At 50.4% G+C, this 20,807-nt stretch overlaps 3 protein-coding genes across 7 annotated transcripts in view; 1 reads left to right on the forward strand and 2 right to left on the reverse strand.

Moving 5' to 3' along the window:
* Positions 1–212, reverse strand: part of RFFL (ring finger and FYVE like domain containing E3 ubiquitin protein ligase) — a 30,006-nt gene extending 29,794 nt beyond the window's left edge. Inside the window, exon 1 of the mRNA XM_008490694.2 lies at positions 72–212. The gene's annotated coding sequence lies outside the window, so the exon portion shown is untranslated. The remainder of the gene's footprint in view (positions 1–71) is intronic.
* Positions 213–1,682: 1,470 nt separating this feature from the next.
* On the reverse strand, positions 1,683–8,210 carry RAD51D (RAD51 paralog D). Of its 4 annotated transcripts, none has more exons than XR_003988349.1 (11): positions 7,819–7,923; positions 6,809–6,870; positions 6,540–6,658; positions 5,740–5,821; positions 5,502–5,636; positions 4,944–5,039; positions 4,711–4,801; positions 3,921–3,991; positions 2,922–3,089; positions 2,120–2,254; positions 1,683–1,946 (listed from the first exon to the last, which is right to left on the reverse strand). XR_003988349.1 is itself a non-coding variant. In XM_030462333.1 (11 exons), the coding sequence occupies exons 2-11, from the start codon at positions 7,898–7,900 to the stop codon at positions 2,171–2,173; spliced, it is 990 nt and encodes a 329-aa protein (XP_030318193.1). In that variant the 5' UTR covers positions 7,901–7,954; positions 8,176–8,210; the 3' UTR covers positions 1,683–2,170. The 4 variants fall into 4 exon arrangements, 2 of the variants coding, with proteins under 2 accessions (XP_030318193.1, XP_030318194.1); XR_003988348.1 differs by having other exon boundaries at positions 1,683–2,011; XM_030462333.1 differs by adding an exon at positions 8,176–8,210 and having other exon boundaries at positions 1,683–2,254; positions 7,819–7,954.
* UNC45B (unc-45 myosin chaperone B) lies at positions 7,897–20,744 on the forward strand. Of its 2 annotated transcripts, none has more exons than XM_030462331.1 (21): positions 7,897–8,017; positions 9,515–9,598; positions 9,745–9,914; positions 10,353–10,389; positions 10,684–10,859; positions 11,382–11,471; positions 11,930–12,097; positions 13,202–13,370; positions 13,641–13,811; positions 14,642–14,813; positions 15,218–15,518; positions 15,942–16,036; positions 16,614–16,755; positions 17,204–17,344; positions 17,484–17,611; positions 18,126–18,192; positions 18,702–18,815; positions 18,927–19,042; positions 19,400–19,517; positions 19,619–19,774; positions 20,477–20,744. In XM_030462331.1, exons 3-21 carry the CDS (start codon positions 9,753–9,755, stop codon positions 20,741–20,743), a joined length of 2,790 nt encoding a protein of 929 aa, XP_030318191.1. In that variant the 5' UTR covers positions 7,897–8,017; positions 9,515–9,598; positions 9,745–9,752; the 3' UTR covers position 20,744. The 2 variants fall into 2 exon arrangements, with proteins under 2 accessions (XP_030318191.1, XP_030318192.1); XM_030462332.1 differs by lacking the exon at positions 7,897–8,017 and adding an exon at positions 9,359–9,386.
* The last annotated feature ends 63 nt before the right edge of the window (positions 20,745–20,807 follow it).

The following is a 20,807-nucleotide window of genomic DNA, read 5'->3' on the forward strand; positions in this document are numbered from 1 at the left end:
TCCCCAGAGCTCTCACCAACGCCACCAAGCAGCCAGAAATGGAGGACGCGGTCCCCAAGCACTCTCCCTACCTCGGTGGCAAACCCAGGAGCAGAGGAGCTGCCTTGTCCCTCGCCGTCCTCCCCGATGCTTCCAGCTGGTCCCCAAGAGGACACCAAACTCCAGCAGCTGCAATTAACTGATGGCCAAGGAGAGAAAAGTTCTCCCACCTCGTCCCCGACTCACAGCTGTGTCCCAAACCCCGGGATGGGGAGGTTTGGAGGAGCAGAGCCTCACTGGGTTGACTTTCCCTGGTGTCTTCCTGCCCCACTGACACCATCTCTGGTGAAACACCATCCCATGATCAGTCCCTGGTGACTCAGTGCAAGAGCAGAGTCCCTGCTGTCATTTCCTGAAGGCCACAGCAAAGATACACAGAGTGACACAAGCATGGACAAAGTGACTCCACGCAGGCTGTTCCCCTTCTCATTCTCCCCCTAATGATGGAGGCAGCAAGACAGCCCCCTGGGTTCAACAGAGCTACAAAAGGTTTCTATTTGGCCTTTCCCTTGCTCCACCCCAGCTTTGCTTTCCCTATAAAAAGGAGCCTGAAGTAGAGGGATAAAGTAGGAGCCCATGGTTTTGGTTGAAATTTGTGCACCAGCTCTTCATGCACAGCTCCAAGAGACATGAAATAGATTTTCTGTTTGTAAGGACCTGCCACACCAGCACAGGTCTTCAGCAGACAGGAAAATCCTCCTCCTCCTCCATCCTGACTGCAATCCCTGGGGCCAACCCTCCCCCCCCCTAAGCTTGGAAAGCCCAGAAATGCAAATAAACACACAACTTTAAAAAGATCTTTATTTTTACTGAAAACTCTTCTGAGGGCTCAGCTCCCATTCCTTTGGCATGTTCCCCTCCTGAGGCAGGACCTTGGGAGCACAGCCTTTCCCACAGCTGGGTGGCCACCCAGGAAGGACCTGCCCCATAAATCACAGCCCTGGGAGAGCACACACAGCTTTGTTTCACAGGAAGCACAGCCTCAGACAGATGTGCCCAACAAAAAGCTCTGCTGAGACCTGGCACTGCCCCTTGGGAAACCAAACTGCATTTACAGACCCCTTTTTAGCTGCCCCTTCCCTACAGGAGCCCTTGGCTCACTATTACACGTACTTTGGAGGAATTAGCACCCAAGTTCTGGCTAAAGCAGACTCTTCTCCTCCCAGCACAGCCTCAGAAGGCTGCAGGAGCTGTTATTACTTTAACAAGCATGCCCCAATGAGTCCCTACATCAGCAGCCTTGGAAATGCAAGTCACAGCCTATCTGGCCAAGAAATTTTCTTATTAAGCAGAGGATGAGGGTATTTAAGACATCTGGGACCACAAGGAGAGGCCACTCTCTGTATCCCAGCCTCCCACCTCCTCCCTGGCACTGCACAACCAACCAGGAGGTTGCCCAGAGCAGGCAAGAGCAGCTGGAAAGCACTGGAGCAAGAACAGATTATTTTAAACTTCACCACAAGCAATGGAGAAAGTTGGCAAAGCCAACTGATGTCAGTCAGAACTCATCCCCTCCCCAGCAGACCCAGATCATGGCCATCAGTTAACAGCAGTGCCCCCAAAATCCCAGAGCCTGGTGTTATTCTGAGGAGGTTTGATCAAGCATCTGATTATGTCCCTGCCAATCATCACCCCAGTCCTGCTAGGGATGAAACCTCCAATTTTAGTTAAATTAACAGCAATCACCATGAACTGAATTCCAGCTGTCAACACCACAGTAATGTGCAACTTCTGGTTCTTTTATTTCTGATCCCAGACCACTGTGGGCTGCCCACAGTCAGAGCTCTGGGACCAGAGGGCAGTGACTTTATGGGGACAATAAAACCACCTGGAGGAGTCATGGGTTTGTGCAGGGCCATGCAAGCTGCTCTCAGGACAACACCTGAGGACAGGGCTGGTTCTCAAACCTGCAGCAGAGCAGAGGACCTGGTTCTTGTGCTGCCCACACAGCCCCAACCACCACAGGCAGCACCTGCTGAGGCAAGAAGATCTCTGAGGAACCCCACAGAGCTTCTCCATGTTGGTCCTTCCCAGGGCTGCAGGACTCAGGGACATTCTGTAAAGCCTTCAGTGTGCTTTCCTGCTTTTTTTGCAGCTCACTTGGACCTTGACATGTGCCTTTCCACCTGCATCAGGGCCCCTGTGTGGGTGTCACTGGGCTTGGCTCCTGCACATCAACATCTCCAATATTCAGCTCCACCTGGATCCCTGTCGGCTGCAAGGAGAAAAAAGAGGAGTTTAACCTCACACTGCTGGGATTCTACAGAAAAACCTCTACATTGCTCCATCATCTGTCCCAGAGCCAAAAAAGCCCCAATTAGATCCCCTGGTGAATTTTTTTCTGCTGGTGCCCTCATTTTAAGTAGGTCTGCTGAACAGAGATACAAATAGAGAATGCAATTTAGTAAAGACAGAACATCTTGCTCCAAGATATCCCCAGACACAGGATTATTTAGCACATTCAAGATGCATTTTGCTGCCCAGCACACACCACCACATCCAAACCCATATGGATCAGGCAGAAGGTTTGGGAAGAGCTGCCCTCTAAGCAGGCAGAATTCAAACCAAATCCTGATTTGGTGCCAGAGCTCTGCAGGATCCTCACTGCCCACATGGAACCAGGAGAGTGAGACAAGCACGAGGAAGGGGGTGACCTGGGATTGGAAGTGGGGCCTCTTACTTAATATGCCCACAAATCCAGGCTCAGGCTGTTGGGAAGAGATGCTCCACTCTTCCAGAAAGCACAACCAGGCTGTGTTCATTGCCATGGGTCAGGTCTGATGCTGCCCTACCCAGAGGAGCATCCCTGTGCTCCAAAAAGTCAGCTCCACACCACACAGCTCCTTCTCCACCCCCAGAGGCACTGCTCCAGGGAACCTCACCTGCCTGGGGGACTTTGCCAGGGAAGCAACACGTTGGGTGCTGGCTTTCTCCCAGGTGGCTTCTTTGCTCTCCAGCAGCACACGGGTGCTGGGTACAAAACTCCAGGAGCGGCCAAGGGCTGGCTTCAGGGGGCCAGTGCTGCTGTCCCTTGTCACCTGGTTGGTCACCTGCAGCACAAAGAGGCTGATCAGTGCCAGGCAGTCTTTGAAACACCAGAGACAGCCAAGAGGCAATGGCCAGCCTGCTGCTTCTCCAGCCTCAGCCCTCCTGCTTGGCACACCACCCCACCCCTCTAAACACAGCCCAGGGAACTGTCCCAGACATGTCCCCAGGCAGGACCTTGCCCCTAACTGCAAGCTGCAGTCACTGCCGGTGATGAAGCCACCAGCAAAGAGCAACTTGGAGCCTTCAAGCACCCTCTCAGGCCTCCCATCCTTGTCACTCTACAGAGCAAAGTCCAGGACTGTCCTTATGTCTTCTGTTGCCAGGTTCAGCAGACCAGCACTTTGTTGTGGCCTTCCCAATTCCAGCACATTAATGGTTGGAACTGCTAATTAATTGCTTGGCCAAGAGCTGGAGAGCACTAGGGCAGAGCTCCTTCCAGTCCTCAGCTCCTTCTGGATGTTGCAATGCTCCTCCAAGGTTACTATGAGGTTACTCAGGAAGCTGCCCAGCCCCTTAAATGAACCCTATTATATAAAAAGAAATACAACCAACCTTTCCATCTGTCTGTACTTAACTCTATCCTGTTCAACTGAGTGAACACCTTGCTGGCTGAGGATAGCAATAAAAGCAGGGAGTAGATTGGCCCTGTCCTTGCTCCACTCTAGCTGGAACAAGACACCCACAGGCTGCAGAGAAGCAGAGCTACACCAGGGAGCAGAGGCCTCTTGCTCCTGCTCAGCTAGGAGCAAGGATCCTCCTCACAGGGTGTCCAAAGCCTTTTCCTCACCATGGCACACACCAGCACATGAAGGACAAGGCACAGCAACACTCACCACAACAGTGAGGCTGAACTCCCTGGCCAGTGACTTCAGCTCCCTGGCCAACTGCATCATGATGGCCAAGCCTGGAAGAGGACAAAGCATTCAGGTGTTGGAGAATCAACCCCCAAAAGTGCACCTCAGAGGCAGGTGACATCTGGATTTGCATGAGCATTAGATTTATTTCCAGTTCTGATCCCTCCTTTCACATCCCAGAAGCCAAGAAAACACTACAAAAACACCAGAAGCTCCAGACAGAGCAGGCCAGGTTGATTTAGCAGCTACATGACCCTGCTCTCCAGCTCACAGACTCATTTCCTAAAGCCCATGGCTGCAAGTGGACCTGCTCTGACAGCACTGGTATGCAAGACCCTCTGGAAGGGATCTGAGGAGCCTTCTTGGCATCTCAGCCAGCAGAAAGCCCCTGAACTCCTGTTTTATGGTCCCTTCTGGCAGAAAGAGCCTCAGGGGAGCTTTGCAAACTGTGCCAATGACCACAATGTACCTGTGACACTGTAAACAGAGGTTGTCATCTCTGAGCAAACAGTTCAGTGCCTCCTCTGTCCCCTGGCCAGGTTTCAGACCACCAGCATGAGCATGCATGGCCACAGCCAGCTTGGATGTTTGCCAGTAGCTCTGCAAACAGGCTCCAATTTTATCACATCACAAAGGAAAAGCCAGGAGCAGCTGCACCCACATCTGTCCTGCCCCAGCTCCAGGCCACAGCACACGTAGGAGGAAGATGCTCTTCAGGATGAGCAGAGATCTCTGCAATCCCATTGCAGACCCTAATTAAGCAGCTCACCTTCTGACTGCTTGCCACCCAGCAGTGGGTAAATCACAGCTGAGACTGAGTCAATGATCACAATCTTGAGAGGTCCCACAGAGCTCAAGACCTGGAAGAAGGAGGCACCACATGGAGTAAGAAACCCAGCAGTTTTGGGGGGTCATGGGTTGATCTGGTGTCCCACATCAGGCACACTGCTGCCCCCCTTGCAGCTCTGGGGAAGGGAGAGGAGCCCAGTCCCTCACTCCTACCTGCTGGGAGAGGCAATCCCTCAGCTCCTGCAAGGCACTCAGCATTTCATAGATGTCAAACACACGGACCACCTGGATCCTCTGCAGGGCTTCCAGCTGTGGCACAACATGGCATCAACAACAGCTTCACCTCTTCCAGGACCCACCAAACTCCTCCTGGCATTCACACCATGCCATGAAGGCAAGGACACTTATTTCTTCCATGTTTCCCTCCTCCCCATGAACACTGCTGTCCCCATGGCACAATGGAAGCAGCAACATGGAACAGGAAAGAAAAGCACGAGGAACTACAGCAACCCCTTCCCTTCTCAAGAAGAAAACCAAAGTGCAGCATCTGTCCCTGCACACAGCACCCACCCAGCCATGGGAGGAAGAGTCTGAACCCAAAAAAGCCCATGGGGCAAAGGCAGAGCTGCACAGAGCAACCATCTCTGAGGTTGTCTGCAGGCAGGAGTCAAGGCAGGTTTATTGTGAGTGGAAGGAGCAGCTCCAGGGGAACTTATAGAATCATTCAGGATGGAAAAGAACTCTAATCAAGTGCAACCATCACCAACTTGCCTGCTCTTCCTCATCCTCCACCCGGGCTTGAAGCATCTGGTAGAGACGAGAGGCAGTGAGCCCTCCTGTGGAGTCAAGGAACAGGACACGATGCTTGAGGCTGAGGGACATGGTGGCTGCAATTCCCAGGCACACCTGAAGGGACAAGGGCCAGGAGTCAGCCAGCATTCCCAGGTCCCTCCCTTCACCTGCCTGAAGGCATCTTCATCCTCCTTATCCTCTCTTCTCTTCCCCTCACCTGTGTCTTCCCACTGCCTGGGGCTCCCATGAGCTCTGTCACTTCCCCTGTGTAGAGCCCGGAGTCCAGCAGCTGATCCAGGCTATGGGGTGAACACAAAGTGGGATTATCAACACCCCAACAGGCAGAATGACATCAGGGGCATCAGGAAACAGCCCTACAGACCCCTTCCCAAATGCACAAGTGCCTTAGGCTCTGCTCTTTTCCTCTCATCTTCCTTCTGGAGAACAGATCTGCAGCATGGGGGCTACAAGATGACAGCCCTGAGCTGGAGCAGAGCTGTGTCCCTAGGAGCAAGGTTTGAACACTGCAGAGCCACTGTACCATGAGTGAAGGAAAAGAATAAATAAAAACAAAGTAACTCATTTCCATGTTAGATCTAGAGAGTTTAAACCATCATCACTCAAGAGTTCTCCCAGATCTAAACCCCTCCTCCTCTCTGGAGCTTTGGGGTAAGGCTGAGGGCAGCATGGGTTTTTTTTAGTCTAGTAGCAAGACACAACCACTTCCCCAAAGGTGTGCAGGCTCTTGCAAGGACAACAGCAATGTCATTCCCATTCAAGGGACACAGAACAGCTGGGTTTGTAGCTGCAAGACAAGAAGTCGTCTCTGCTCCCAGAAGATAGAGAAAGGTTGTGGTTGGAATTTTTAAAAACAGCAGCTGGGGGTGGTATGGACACAACTGAGCCTGCTCAGAGCATCACCACATGGAAATTCAAAGGCTGAGCTGGGCACCCAGGGTGTTTTGCAGCAAGCCCAGCTCCAAACAGATCCGTTAGGTCACCAGGTGATGTACCCACCTGGGGATTCCAGTGGGCAGGATGGCTGTGGTGCTCTTCAGCTCCTCATAGAGGTCTGCTCCATTGGCAGGGAAGGCAGAGAACTGGGCCAGAAGCACACGTCTCACTGCAACCAGTGCCTGGTGGGCAGAGAGATGTCTGGAAACAGGACTTAGGAAGTCCAGGGTCAACAATATCTGCTGCAAAAGGTCCCCCAAGACAAGCCCATCTAAGCTACAAGCCAAACAGCTTCACAGATAACACACTAGGACTTTGGAGTTATCCTTTACCTTGTAAGACAGGGAACACTTCTGGGCAACATCCTCCAGGTCTGATGACACAAAGTCCACCACTGCAAATAACATGAGGGACAAGAAGTTGGAAGCCAACCAGAGATGACCAGCTTGGGAGCACCAACAAATGCCCATCCCCTCCACTAACACTTCTAGTGGGACAAGAAGATGCCCCACACAATGGAGGGCTGGAGCTTTTCCTCTGAGATGGCCCCCTCTGCCCATTGCAAAACAAATTGTTTCTTGCAAAGTAGCTCAGAGAGAGAAGCTGGTAAGAATTTTCCCTGTTTTGCTCAAGAGCTGCCAGCCGAGAGTCCCCTCTGCAAGTTGTACCCCAGTCTCAAGAGGCAAGTGACTGATTCAAAGTGCCAGCCCTGTGCAAGTCATGAAGAGCTAAAGCACAGAAGTTAGAAGAACTAATGGCCCTACCTACCTCTGCTCCCAGGAACCACCCCAAGATTCATTTTTTCAGATAGATGTGTATGTCATTGGTTGAAAATAATAATGGTAGAAAGCAATTCTTACAGGAAAAGCACAGATTACAACTTCCAGCACGCCCAGGATTTCACAGATCCCACTTAACAACAAGAAAAGGGTGATTTCCTCAGCCCTAATCCACTTTCTCAGAGCAAGTAAAGAATGCACCCCAAGTCCACAGACGAGGCAGAAGTTCTGCCTCATCATATCCACTCAGAAAACATCCAGCAAGGATACAGGAGGGATATTGTCCCTTGCAGGGGATGCTGCAGACACAGGGGCTGGAGCTGCAGCCCCCCAGGCTCCTGCAGTCGTTGCCCAGCATGCTCATGGCAGAGAACCCCTGCCCACCCTTTTTATCATGTGGCTCTAAGGAAACTCCCAGCTGCAGCTTTTGGGCTGCAACACCAAAGCCACAGAAGCAGGAAACATTCTCCAGATGGGTCCCGCACGGGACGAGAGCATGGTGCCACCCCAAATGTGCAAGAAATTGTATTTCCCAACCCAAAACCCCGGTGCCGCCCCCTTACCCGTCCGGATGCCGTTCGCCCGGAGAAGGTGGAGCATCTCCTCACCCAGCCCGGGGCAGAGCCCAGCCCGCAGCACCACCATGTCCCTGGCCTCCCCCAGGACAGGGCGCTATGGGGCCAGGAGAAGAGAGGAGACCTGCAGAGGAGATGGGAGAGGGGAATTAGCACTATCCTGACATGAAACCTGCCTGCTCCCGGAGTACGGAAGCTGGGGAGCTGCTACCCAGGCTGTGCCCGGGATGGGTGGGCACAGGGAGGGTTTTGTCTCCCTTTAGGGCCAAACAGCCCCAGATCCTGCAGCCAGCTGCAAACACAGAACCCCTGGGGACAGAAAAACCACCACACCGAGCTGCTCACCCCCTCCCTGTCCCGTTCCTGCTTCCTGCCGGCAGCGGAAGAGCCGGGCAGGGCTCACACCCATCCCGGGGGGGAACGCTCCCACCTTTGGGCTGCACAACCAGGGGCTCCAGTCCCTTGTCTGAACCCCTGTGAAGCCTCCAGACCCTCACCTGACTCCCTGAGCAACCTCCAGACGCGCACCTGAGCTCCCCAGCGAGATGCTGCGCAGGGGTTTTCCTCCTCTGATCCAAAACAAAGACCCTGGAAGCGAAGGGCTCCGCTGGTCCTGCCCCCGGGGAAGCGTTTGCAGCCTCTTGTCCTACTCGCTGGTCCCAGTAAGGAAGGAAAAGCGAACACCTCTCCAGCTCCTGGAAGTGCAAACAAGAAATGGGGGTTTCAGCTCCCAGCCCAGCCTGACAGCAGCAGGAATGCCCAGGAGGAGCAGAGCCTGCTCGGGAGCTGCTGGAATAAAGGAAAGAGAAGTGAGGTTGCCCCCCTTATTTATAACAAGCCCGGCCACCAGTCTTTAATTGACACAGGTGCCAGCAATGCCATGGCTGCTCCATAAATAGCAGCTCCAGAGGCAGGGCTGGCTGGTTTTGGGGAGCAGAGCTTGTGTTTGGGGGGGAGTCGGGAAGCAGAATTCCTGGTGGCCTGTGACAACTGGGAAATGGGGGTTTGAAAGGCTCAGCTCTTCTGGGGCTCAGTGCTGCTACTTGGGGTCACTCCAGTGGAGACCCTGAGCCACTCATCCCAGTAATGGGCCAGTATGCTCTGGTACAGGAGGCAGTCCTGGGGGGGGGAGCTGCCTTTCAGTCCCAGGGTATTCTGGAAGGTGCTGGGTGCTGCTGCAGCTGCTGGCACAAAGCCACTTGTCCCCAAGGCTCAGCTGTCTCACACTTCCCTAAATAGAAATGGAAAAGGGTCTGAGCACTGTAATAGGGGTCAGCCAGCCCAGCTAGGGGTTCTTTTGGCATGAAATCCCCCCCGTTTTCCCTCTCCACACCCCATGCAGCTCTGCAGAGTGAAGGAAGCTGAGATTTGCCCTGGCAGGTGGGAGAGGATCCCCCCTTGCTGCAGAGTTCCACAGCCCCCTTTGTCAGCAGGTTCCCCCCAAGCTGGGCTGGCTGTTGAGGGCCCTGGCTTCCCCTGGCAATATATAGTAAGGGAACAAGGAGGGGGACAGGCTGTGGTGACAGGTGACACTGACAGACAGCAGGAGCTGCCAGGTCCTGCCCAAACTTGGAGCAGGGGGAGAGCTCTTTCCTGAGCCACACAGACTCTCTGTGGTACTGGTGAACTTCTTTATTCTCCTTTCTTGAGTTTTTCTTCTTTCTTTTATTAATTGACTCCTAAGGATCTACAGCCATTGGAAAAGCTTCTGAGAAGCCACAGCCTTAAGGAGAAATTTAGGTTTTCCTTTTCCAAACTCTTACATCTGGTAAGCTGTTTGTTTGTTTGTTTGTTTGTTTTTAAAATGTGTGTGTTAATTATATGTCAGTCTCATGGTGAAGCTCAGCTTGCTGGAATAGGCTGGTGCCACAAGGCAGCTGAGAAAGGGACACAAATTGTTGTTTTTCCTCAAAGCTCTCCAGATGGAGGATCCCATCCAGCTGAAAGAGGAGGGCAATAAATATTTTCAGGCCAATGACTATGAGAAAGCTGTGCAAAGCTACACTCGAGCCATGAAACTCAACAAGGACAAGGCCCTGCAGGCAGTGCTGTACAGGAACAGGGCAGCCTGTTACCTCAAAAAGGTGAGAAAAGCTCCTGGTTTGCCTGGGCAGTGTGCAAGGGAAGAAGAGCAAGAAAGCAGCCAAGAGTGTTTGGCAGCTGGGGGGTTTGTCTGCTTCTTGGACAGGGGCTTTGCAAACCAATCTGAAATTATTTGTTCTGAGCTGGCCCTGGAGCTGTAAAACTTCGTCCTTGCTTCGATCCTGCTGGTGCAGCTCAGGGAGGGTCCCACTTTTGATCACTTAAAAGCAAAAGGTTTTGGTCCCCAGCCTGCTCCAATCTTATGGGAGAGCTCTGTAAGCCATGGCTTGAGGGGCAGATGCTCACAAGTGAAGCAGATGCTTTGATTTAGGAAAACTCAGTTTATTGGGATCTGTATCAAAATTGTCTCAGCCCCCTGTGGTCAGTTTGTTTGCCCTGCTATTCCACTGCTAACAAATCTCCCCCTTTTGGTTTAACAGGAGGAATATGCCAAAGCAGCCTCAGATGCCTCTCGAGGTAAGGAGAGGGCTGTTTTGAGAAAGGAGAGATGCTTTGCTGGGTGTGCTTCCTCCAGCCCACTCTCAGACCTGCTTTTGGGGCACTGTGGTCTTACTACTGAGGTCACAAAGGGAGTAATTCACAGAGGATGCACCAATTCTGTGTGTTGGTGCAATGGGTGCTAAGCAGGTGCCAGGTCACCCACAATATCCATGCACTGAGGAGCTGTAGTCACTGTAAAGCAAAGAACAGTTTACACAATGGATTTCCAAGAAGCAAACCCTGATGCCTGGTTTTGGATCACTTTTCCAGCTATTGACATCAATGCTTCAGATATCAAAGCCTTGTACAGGCGTAGCCAAGCTCTGGAAAAATTGGGGAAGTTGGACCAAGCATTCAAAGATGCTCAGAAATGTGCCACTATTGAGCCCCGAAACAAAAACTTCCAGGAGACCCTGAGGAGACTGGGGGCAAACATCCAGGATAAGGTAAGTGCTGGGGGAGCAGCCCCAGGGGCACAGAGGCAGGGAGAAAATCCTTGCTCTGGGTTACACTGGTGGATTGTTGGTCATACTGGAAACTCATAACAATGTAGGGGGATAAATAGGCTCCATTAACTGGCAGTTCATACTCCTTGCAGGTAAATCTGAGGTTAATTGTAAATTAAAAAGCATGGCAGCTCACTCCTGAGACTGAAATGGTCCTGAGACTGAAATGTAGAGGCCTGGGAAGGGTCTGGAGTAGCTTTGGACTGAGTCTGACATTGTCTTAGTTACTTCTGTGGGGGTACTGTGAAGATACCCCTGCATCATGAGGTACCATGGGGTCTCAAAGGTGATGGCTCAGGGCTTGTTCTGCCCATGGGTAAGAAATGCTGAGAAGTGACACTTGCTTTGTTATTCACCTTGGATTGGCTGTGGTTTGAGGGTCTGTGATGTCCTTGAAGTGATAAAGGGAAACTGCTCCTGAGTTTTCTCCCCTGGTGCTCCATGTCCCCTCTCTTGGCACAGCTGCGCATTCAGTTCTCCACGGACTCGCGGGTGCAGAAGATGTTTGAAATCCTGCTGGATGAGAACAGTGAGAAAGAAAAGAGAGAAAAGGTGAGGACTCTCCTGGACTCGGCAAAATTCCTATTTAATGTCACAATGACCACATAGAGAAGCAGAAGGCTCAGCTCCCTTCCCCACCTTCCCCCTCTGGAGGACGAGGAAATGAGCTGGGAGATGACCCAAGAGAGGAAATGCCCCAAAGAGGCAAGGAGCCAACTCCCAACATCCCAAAGGTGGGATCAGTGTGGACTTGTGCTCACCCCCCTCTCTGTCACCTTCCCTGTGCTTCCCTTCAACCAGGGATCCACTTTCCTTGGGGAAAAAAGCCCATACCCCATGCACCTGAAGAAACTGCTCAGTGGGGTCAGAGCTGCTCCACTTCATCCATCAGGAGATGCCTCCCCCAACCCCCAAATCCCATCAGGACATCCCTGAGCTGCAGAGAGGTGTTTTGGAGGCTGCCAGCAGGGTTGTGCTGCTGAACCCTGGTTCTTCTGTTTCCCACCCAGGCTGCCAACAACCTCGTAGTCCTGGGAAGAGAAGAAGCAGGTGCTGAGAGGATTTTCCAGAACAATGGGGTCAGCTTGCTGCTGCAGCTGATAGAAACCAAAAATCCTGACATGATCCTGGCAGCAGTGAGGACACTTTCAGGCATGTGCACAGGACATAAAGCTCGGGTAAGTACTGGGGTGTTCCAGACTTTCATTGCCTTGCACCTGGGAGAGAGGAAAATCACCACAGAGTGAAAATCACCACACCTGATGTTTGGGAGCAGTAGGGGAAAAATTAAATACTACAAATAAAATGTTAAACTTGGGGAGAAAATACAAGAAAAGGGGGTTAAGACAAATTGTTGAAACTCCCCCTGCTACTGTGCTCCTGATCTCTGGGGTCAAAGCTGTAAGTGTGCTCTACCATCCTTCATGCTGGTGAAGTGAAGCATAAACTGAGTTGTTACCACCTAAGGAGTGGGTGAGCATGGCTGGGTCAAAGCCACCTCCTTCATCACAGGTGTCAGAAAAGCACCAAGAAACCCAACTAATTTAGGAAAGTTTTCTTCCAGACTTGTATGAAGGAAAGCAGGGAATATCTACAAGGGAGTTAAGATTCCTGGGAAGTGTCCCAAGGCAAGTCCTGGGGGTCTCTGAGCCAGCTCATATCCTGCTTTGCTCCCAGGCAGCTGTAAAACAGCTCCTGAGGATCCCTGCTTGTGTTCTATGGCTGGAAGCAGAAGATGGACACATGGAAGTGAACATGCATGTCACTGTAACAGTGCAAAGAGATGGGGGGTACAAAACAGAACATCAACTGGATAAAAATCCAGTGCAGTGGAGGCATATTTTCTTTTTCTGAAGCATTACTTGTTGTCAAAAAGCCAAAAAGGCTGCTCTGCAAACCTGCTAAGTCAGTGTGGTTCTGAATGTGCCTCCCCTGACTTACTGATATGTCACCATGCACATGGGCAGGCTGCCTGATGACACTGGGTTTGCTCACAGCCAGGATGGGTTCTTGCACCAAACAGGCTCCCTGTTAACAACCTCCTCCAAAATCCAGCTGTGCTCATCTCAGCATCCTCACTGGAAAGAGTCTGTTACACCTCTACGTTTTAGGAGTTATTTTATGAACAAAAATAAGGATGAAAAGCAAAACTCTGCTTTGCCCTGACTCAAGAGTCACCCAGGAAGATCCTTGCTTTGCAGAAGCTGAGTTTGACCTTTCTGAAGCACACAGGCTTGTTCCCTTCTCTAACAGCTGCCCTGCTCTCTCCTTTCTGGGGCCAGGCCACTGCCATTCTCCACTACCTGGGCATTGACAACATTTGTATGTGGATGTCAGTAGACAATGAAGAAATCTCCCTGGCTGTCTGCAGCCTCCTGCAGAACATCACTGACTGCCTGCTGGGCCAGGGGAAAGAGGAACATCACGGGAAGGAGGAGGCTGTGGTGCTGGGTAAGGATTCAGGGCCTGGTGGTCTTTCAGTCCTGGTGGAGAAGTGGGTCAAGCAGGGAGGGCTCTGCTCCTGGGATGTTCCCCTTTTTCCTTGTTCTTTGGTGAAATGGGGACTTTACCCTTCAGCTCTCCAGGATAGCAACCTGCACACACGTAACTGAAAAACCTACATTCCAGCCAGGCAAGGGCTTTAAGTAGGTTTTCACTGGGTTCCTCTGCTTTTGAAGATAATTTCTTGTAACTGGCTGCTACTGCCTTGCTTCTGTATAGATACTAAAAAAGATTTGAAGGTGATCACACTGCGTTTGCTGGATATGTTGGTCAGTAAGAATGTCTCTGGGCAGGGACGAGACCGAGCTCTCAACTTCCTCAACAAGAATATACCAAGGAAGGACCCAAAAGACCTTGACAACAGCAGAACCATCTTTGTCATAGACAATGGTGAGTTCTTCCTCTCAGTTCTGGTTCTGGTTTGGGAGATGTGGAGCTGTGTATTCTTGCCTGAATCCCTGTAGAACGGATCCTCTCTACCAAATGAATTCTTTCTGGCTTTTTTTTTTTTTTTGGTGCATGCAATCCTGGAGCAAAGTTAGACTTATAAGCAGGGAACAGTTTCAAGAACAAGAGGGAAAAATGCTGTACAAGAACAAGAATTTTGCAATTTCTAATGGATTGACTGAACTTATTAAATTAGTTTATTCCTATGTATTTGCTCCTGTTAGGGGGATTTGGCTTGGATAAATTTTCTAGCTTAGAATGACAAGAGGTTAAACTGTTCTCTTGTTACACTGGAAGGGGGGGGAGGAGTTTGTGTGGAGGGTGTTTTTATACTAATACCAATGCATATGTGTGTTACCATTTTAGTGGAAGTTATTTAATAACACTTTAGAAACAGGAGGGTTAAGACATCCAGACTGACTGGGAAGTCACTGACTTTTCCTCAGTCAAAGCCTCCAGCTTCACAGGATGGTAGGTTTAATGCCTGACAAAAATAACTCATGCAATCAGGAACCAGTTTTGCTTATCTTGCTCCAAGAGCTGGGTTAAAAAAAAAAAAAAGGCAAATACTGCAAACCTGTATCTTCCCAGCAGAGGCTCCTCCCCAGTAAAGACCCAAGTGCCTCCTTTGTTTAAGGTTTATCCCATTAGGCTGCAAAGGACTTAAAAAGCATCCAGGCTGGCCATTTCCCTGCAAGAAACCAACAAATCATCCCTTGTGATTAGTACAGCCTCTCTTCCCTCTCCCAGCCATCTCTTTCCATTGTCCCCAGGTTTAAAAAAGATCCTGAAAGTGGTGGGGCAGATTCCTGAGATGCCTAACTGCCTGCCACTGACAGAGAACACCCAGCTGACTGCTTCTGTCCTCCTCAACAAACTCTACGATGATCTGCGCTGCGACCCCGAGCGGGACAACTACCGAGTGATCTGCGAGGAGTACATCAAGTGAGCTGGGCTTGGGCTGAGCTGGACCAGGAGCAGGAGGTCTTGAGAATGAGATGAGGCACCTGCAGTCCACTCTGGTGCCAAACTGAGGCTCTAGGAGATAATGGTTTGCTTGAGATCCTGCTGGGTCCTTCAGCTGGGGTCCTGGGGTCTTCACACTGTTGTCTGTCACGGTTTAACGCTGGCCTGGTAATTAAGTAGAAGACAGAAAATTATCTTTATCCTGGCCCAAACCAGGACATAGTCCCACCTGCTGGATCACAACCTGGATTTGGGCTTGGCTGTGTCCCAAATAACTTCTGTTTCAGCAGCTCCCAGTCTGAGGGAGGATAGTCCCTGCCAAGGAAATGAGACTTGTAAGTAACTCCTGTCCCACATGCCAGCTTCCTCTGTCCCTTTTGCAGGAGCAAAATCGACCCCCAGGACATGGACAAGACACTCCATGCCATCCAGATAGTGTCTGGAATTTTGCAAGGGCCTTTTGACCTAGGCAACAAGCTGCTTGGCATGAAGGGAGTCATGGAGATGATGGTTGCTTTGTGTGGTTCTGAGAGGGAGATCGACCAGCTGGTGGCTGTAGAAGCCCTCATCCACGCCTCCACCAAGCTGAGCAGGGCCACCTTCATCATCTCCAATGGAATAAATCTCCTGAAGGAGATCTACAAGAAGAGCAAGAATGAGAAGATCAAAATCCGAGCCCTGGTGGTAAGGATGGCAGCCCCTGTCTGTCACCTGTCTGTCACCTGCTACACTCAGCAGCCTGAGCCCAGGCTTGGGAGAGGAGGGGAGGTCATGGGAATGTGCTGGGTTCACTGGGGAATGGTTTATGGTGCTTAGCCCTATGAGGAAGGGGGAGGTGGCAGACCTGGAGCACACAGATTATTGGTAACTTTGAAAGCAAAACTGCTTTCAAAAATCTTTCCAAATCTTCCATTAAAGACATCCCATGAGAGCACAAAGCCTCACTTAGCTGTGCTGCAAGCTGAAAAGATCTAATGGGCGTTAAGGTATTTCCTCTTTGTTAAATCTGACTTCAAACTTTACATATGGGATTAGGCTGATTTGGAGCAGCAATGCTAGAGGGTTAATGAGTCTTTCTCACTTGTGTGTCCTCTTCATCCTCTTCAGGGTCTCTGCAAGCTGGGGTCAGCAGGAGGTACAGACTATGGGCTGCGTCAGTTTGCTGAGGGATCCACGGAGAAGTTAGCCAAGCAGTGCCGCAAGTGAGTGGGTTTCCTTGTTCCTTCTCTTCTCACACTCTGCAAAACCCCAGATGCTCCTTTGCCCACAGATCCTGCCCACACAGTGCCTTCATTTTCTGCTACTGCCTGACAGCTGACTGTGTCCCCAGAGCCATTGTGCTGGGACCTGGAGCTCTTCTGAGCCTTGAGCAGTCATGTGCTCCTCCTGCCCCAATATCCAAATAAACCTTCTTCCCCCTCCTTCCCTCCCTCCCTTCCCTCCCTCCCTTCCCTCCCCCCCTTCCCTCCCTCCCTTCCCTCCCTCCCTTCCCTCCCTCCCTTCCCTCCCTCCCTCCCTCCTCCCTCCCCTCCCTCCCTCCCCTCCCTCCTTCCCTCCCTCCCTTACTCTCCTCTTCCTCTGCTAAAATGGCACAGCCTCATCAAGTGCTATCTGGAAGATTCATAAGTACCATTGGAAGGTGAATTCATCAGCTGTCTGAGGACAGGCCTAAAACTGTCTCGGTATCTGTTTTGGTTTGGGTTTTTTCTCCTTCTTCTCTCAGAAAAAAACCAGTCTGGGCTCCCAAGATTAAAATGTGGATGCTTTTCTCTCTCCTAGATGGTTGTGCAACACTGGCATTGATGCCCGCACCAGGAAATGGGCTGTGGAAGGGCTGTCATACCTCACCCTTGATGCAGATGTGAAAGATGACTTTGTTGAGGATGAGCCAGCCCTCCAAGCTATGTTTGAATTAGCCAAGGTCTGTTTCCTTCCTTTGTTCCCTCCTTCCTCTGGTAGCATAAGGTTCTCCCAGCTCTTCAGCCCAGCACTGTCTTCACAGGCAGAAGGAGCTGCATCCCCAACCCCTCACTTGTAGCTCAGCAAAACTTCAGTTTTTGCTTGTGCCCTGGAGATGCCTCAAGGCTGTCATCCTCCCGCTCTTCTCCCACACCTGGGAAGGTTGCTCTTACCTTTACTGTCAGTAGCTGCATGAAAACCAAAGCCATCAAGGTGTTGACAGCCTCTGATGAGGTCAAACAGCCTATTTGACCATAAAACCCTTTTGGTTTTCCCCACCCTGTGCCATAAAGCTGAGGATAAGCCTAAGAACAGTTCAGCTGCTGCAAACTACCACAGTGGCAGCCCTAAGGGACCCATTTCCCTGCTCTGTCCTCCTCACCCTCACATAAACTTATTTTTCCCTGCAGACAAGTGACAAGACCATCTTGTATTCCGTGGCTTCTGCACTGGTGAACTGTACCAACAGCTATGATACCAAGGAGCTGGTCCCAGAGCTGGTACAACTGGCAAGATTTTCCAAGCAGCACGTGCCTGAGGAGCACCCAAAGGTAAGTCATCTACAGCTGGGGAGATGGCTTGGATCTCAGAAGACTTTTTTGGTGCATCCTCTGTCTCCTCTCCCTGAGGCTGAAGTTAGTAAGATGGCAGCTGCTAAGGAGCTAATCCCTGTCCAATGTTCCCTCTCAGGACAAGAAGGATTTTGTGGTGAAGCGTGTGAAGAGGTTGCTGAAAGCTGGAGTTGTCTCTGCTTTGGCCTGCATGGTGAAGGCAGACAGTGCCATTCTGACAGACCAGAGCAAGGAGCTCATTGCCAGGTACCTTCATGGCTGTTGTGGGATCCAGGAGTGCTGGCCAGCCCAGGTGTCCCTGAGCTGGGTGCCCAGGCTGGCCCCTTGCTTCGTGGAGGTGGTGCATCCTGCCTGTGGGGGAGGGATGAAGTGGAGGTGGAGAAAAGCCCTAAACCCAAAGTTTTTCCTTAAGGAATGTCATAAAAATCCATGTGCTGACCTTGAAGTTGGCTTACAGGCCTGCCTTGCTGGGCTGCATTTTAAATTTCTAGTCCTATGGACTGGTTTTGGCTGGGATAGTGTTCATCTTCCAGGCCTGGAAACTTCCTAGTGTGCCATTTGTTTCTTCCTCCCTGAGTTAAACATCTGGAATTTACCTGGTGGATCTGGCATCCCTGCAAAATCTCAGCCCCCTTCCCTCGGGGACAGGTTATTGCTTCCTGTGTGGCTGTTTCACCAAATCATAGAATCATAGAATTGTCTGGGTTGGAAGGGACCTCAGAGATCATCAAGTCCAACCCTTGATGCTGTGTTTCTGCAGGGTGTTTCTTGCCTTGTGTGAAGACCCCAAGGACCGTGGGACTATTGTTGCTCAAGGAGGTGGAAAGGTGATTACTTTTATTTTTGTAGCTAAACCTGATGTGTGCAGCTAATGTCTGCTCAGAGCCTGCACCGTGTCTGCAGGGAGGGAAGGTGACAGAAGTGTCTTGGAAGCCCCTGGGACCCAGACTGACACTCCAGTCCTCTCTCTGCAAGCCTCCAAAGAAACAATCTTTTTGGAACAACCAGCTACGAGCTCTGGTGTGGTGCCTATTTGAGAACAAATACAAAGCATCACCATGGGCTGCAGTCCACACCCATTCCTGTGACAGTCCACACCCATTCCTGTGACAGTCCACACCCATTTGTGACAGTCCACACCCATTCCTGTGACAGTCCACACCCATTCCTGTGACAGTCCACACCCATTTGTGACAGTCCACACCCATTCCTGTGACAGTCCACACCCATTCCTGTGGCAGACACATCTTTAGGGTATTTTAAACTTCTTTTAGTAAAGTGAGGCAATCCTGTAAATCTTCTGAGAGACCTTAAATGCTTTTCTGTGTGTCACTAGGCCCTGATACCTCTGGCTGTGGAAGGCACGGATATTGGCAAGATAAAGGCTTCTCATGCTCTGGCAAAAATTGCTGCTGTCTCCAATCCAGACATAGCATTTCCAGGGGAGAGGGTAAGCTTAAAAAAAAACAGAAAAATTACAAAATCTTGATAACTCCTTTAGTAAAATAAAATTGGCAATATCTGAGAGCTGAGAAAGCAGTGACACACCTTCTCTTCTTAGGTGTATGAGGTGGTGAAGCCCCTTGTCAGCCTGTTGAACACAGAGAGAGATGGCCTCCAGAACTATGAGGCTCTGTTAGGTCTCACTAACTTTTCAGGAAGAAGTGATAAACTTAGGTGAGTTCAACTGCTTTTTTACCTTCTTTCTTCCCCAGGAGTAAATATGAATTTCAATTTAATACTTCTCGTTTAGGACAATGAAGACCAGCCAGTTTGAGGTACCTTGGGCAGAGCTAGAAAGGTCTCAAAGGAAAAGATTTTAAAAATAGGCAGAAAGAGGAGAGTGGCACATTTTCCTCTAAAAAGAGGAAAGACACAAATGTAACTTGCATTAGATAAGGAATGAACCACATCTCGTGAGCCTCAGTGCTGCAGACACTGATTTGTTTCAAGGCTTTCCCTGTCTACAGTCAATATTTTTATAAGTATGGTTATACCCATAATGTATTTTTATTTGACTGCTCTTCAACACAGGCTGAAGATAGTCAAGGAGAAGGCCCTGCCAGACATTGAAAACTACATGTTTGAGAACCATGACCAACTTCGACAGGCAGCCACAGAGTGCATGTGCAACCTGGTGGTCAACAAGGAGGTAACTCTGGGCACCTCAGGCTTGTACACCCATTCCTGGGCCCTTACAGTGCAGAAACAGCACTTTTAGGTCTCATGTCATGGGGTTGTGGGGTTTTTTAGGTCCAAGAGAGGTTTGTGGCTGATGGCAACGACCGCCTGAAGTTAGTGGTGTTACTGTGTGGTGAGGATGATGAGAAAGTCCAGGTTGCAGCAGCAGGAGCCTTGGCCATGCTCACAGCAGCACAGAAGAAACTTTGCTCGAAGATGACAGAAGTGGTAAGAGCTTAAGTCTGACCCTTGCCAGTGGAGACATAACCCTGGTTGGGCTCAGGGATGAAAATGCCTCACAAAAGGGAGAGGTAGCCCACTGGTTTGAAAGTGAGGAACTTAGGGGTGAAGCTGAGACCTGGGTATGCATGTTCCTTGTCCATCCCTGCCTGCCTTATCCCAGACTCCATCTCAGAACTGAAATGTTTTCATGTAGCTATTCCTCAGCAAAAGTGCAGGATGCTAACTGTCCAGCAAGGTTAGGAAAGCAGAATGTTACTCAACAGACCCTTAATGCTTTTGATAAATAATAAATAACCTGAAATCCAAGCCTTGTTTCTCTCAGAAAGAGAAGAGCATGACTTATAACTTATTGACCTTTACAGACACCAAAACATCTCCATTCCCTGCACAGATCTGTAGAACTCAGACCCTGCACAGCTGAATATTTGACTCATGAGCCCTGTTGTGTTGCACACACTGATGTTGGACACTGGGGTTTGTTAGAACATAAATGATCAATCCATCCAAAAGAAGGGCAGAGGATGATCAGTGGTGAGGAGTGGGTGGTCTGCTTCTGGTCATTTCAGCAATGTCAATATTCTGATTAGATTTCTTTGCAGAGAGATGCTGCTTTCTCCTGTTGAGAAATGCCAGGCCAAAGCCTCACTCTTCAGATCAATAATAATGATTTCTCTCTCTCTCTTGAAGACCACCCAGTGGCTTGAAATCCTGCAGAGGCTCTGCTTGCATGATAACATGAAAGTACAGCACAGAGGTCTGGTCATCTCCTTCAACTTAATCAGTGCTGACAAAGAGCTGGCAAAGAAGCTGGTGGAGTCAGAGCTCCTGGAGATCCTGACATATGTTGCCAAGCAAGAAGCTGACCCCAAGAAGCAGCACATCATTAACACAGCACGTGATTGCCTCATCAAGTGCATGGATTATGGGCTGATCAAACCTTTCTCTCAGGCATGAGCAAAATGAAAAAGCACCAAAAAAAGACCAAGTGAAGGGAGGGGGGGGAAAAGCTACTGAGAAA

Source organism: Calypte anna, chromosome 19 (assembly GCF_003957555.1).
Source record: "Calypte anna isolate BGI_N300 chromosome 19, bCalAnn1_v1.p, whole genome shotgun sequence".
Lineage (NCBI taxonomy): Eukaryota > Metazoa > Chordata > Aves > Apodiformes > Trochilidae > Calypte > Calypte anna.

What these genes read in the sequence shown, in the direction of transcription:
- RAD51D (XM_030462333.1), bottom strand. Translation starts at nt 7,900, where the DNA reads ATGGTGGTGCTGCGGGCTGGGCTCTGCCCCGGGCTGGGTGAGGAGATG. An exon ending in GGGTGGCAAGCAGTCAGAAG is followed by an intron (nt 3,992 to 4,710) that starts GTGAGCTGCTTA and finishes GTCCTCTTCCAG; the next exon opens with GCTTGGCCATCATGATGCAG. An exon ending in AGTTCAGCCTCACTGTTGTG is followed by an intron (nt 3,090 to 3,920) that starts GTGAGTGTTGCT and finishes TTTGTGCTGCAG; the next exon opens with GTGACCAACCAGGTGACAAG.
- UNC45B (XM_030462331.1), top strand. Translation starts at nt 9,753, where the DNA reads ATGGAGGATCCCATCCAGCTGAAAGAGGAGGGCAATAAATATTTTCAG. An exon ending in ATCTGCGAGGAGTACATCAA is followed by an intron (nt 14,814 to 15,217) that starts GTGAGCTGGGCT and finishes TCCCTTTTGCAG; the next exon opens with GAGCAAAATCGACCCCCAGG. An exon ending in ACCTGGTGGTCAACAAGGAG is followed by an intron (nt 19,518 to 19,618) that starts GTAACTCTGGGC and finishes GGGGTTTTTTAG; the next exon opens with GTCCAAGAGAGGTTTGTGGC.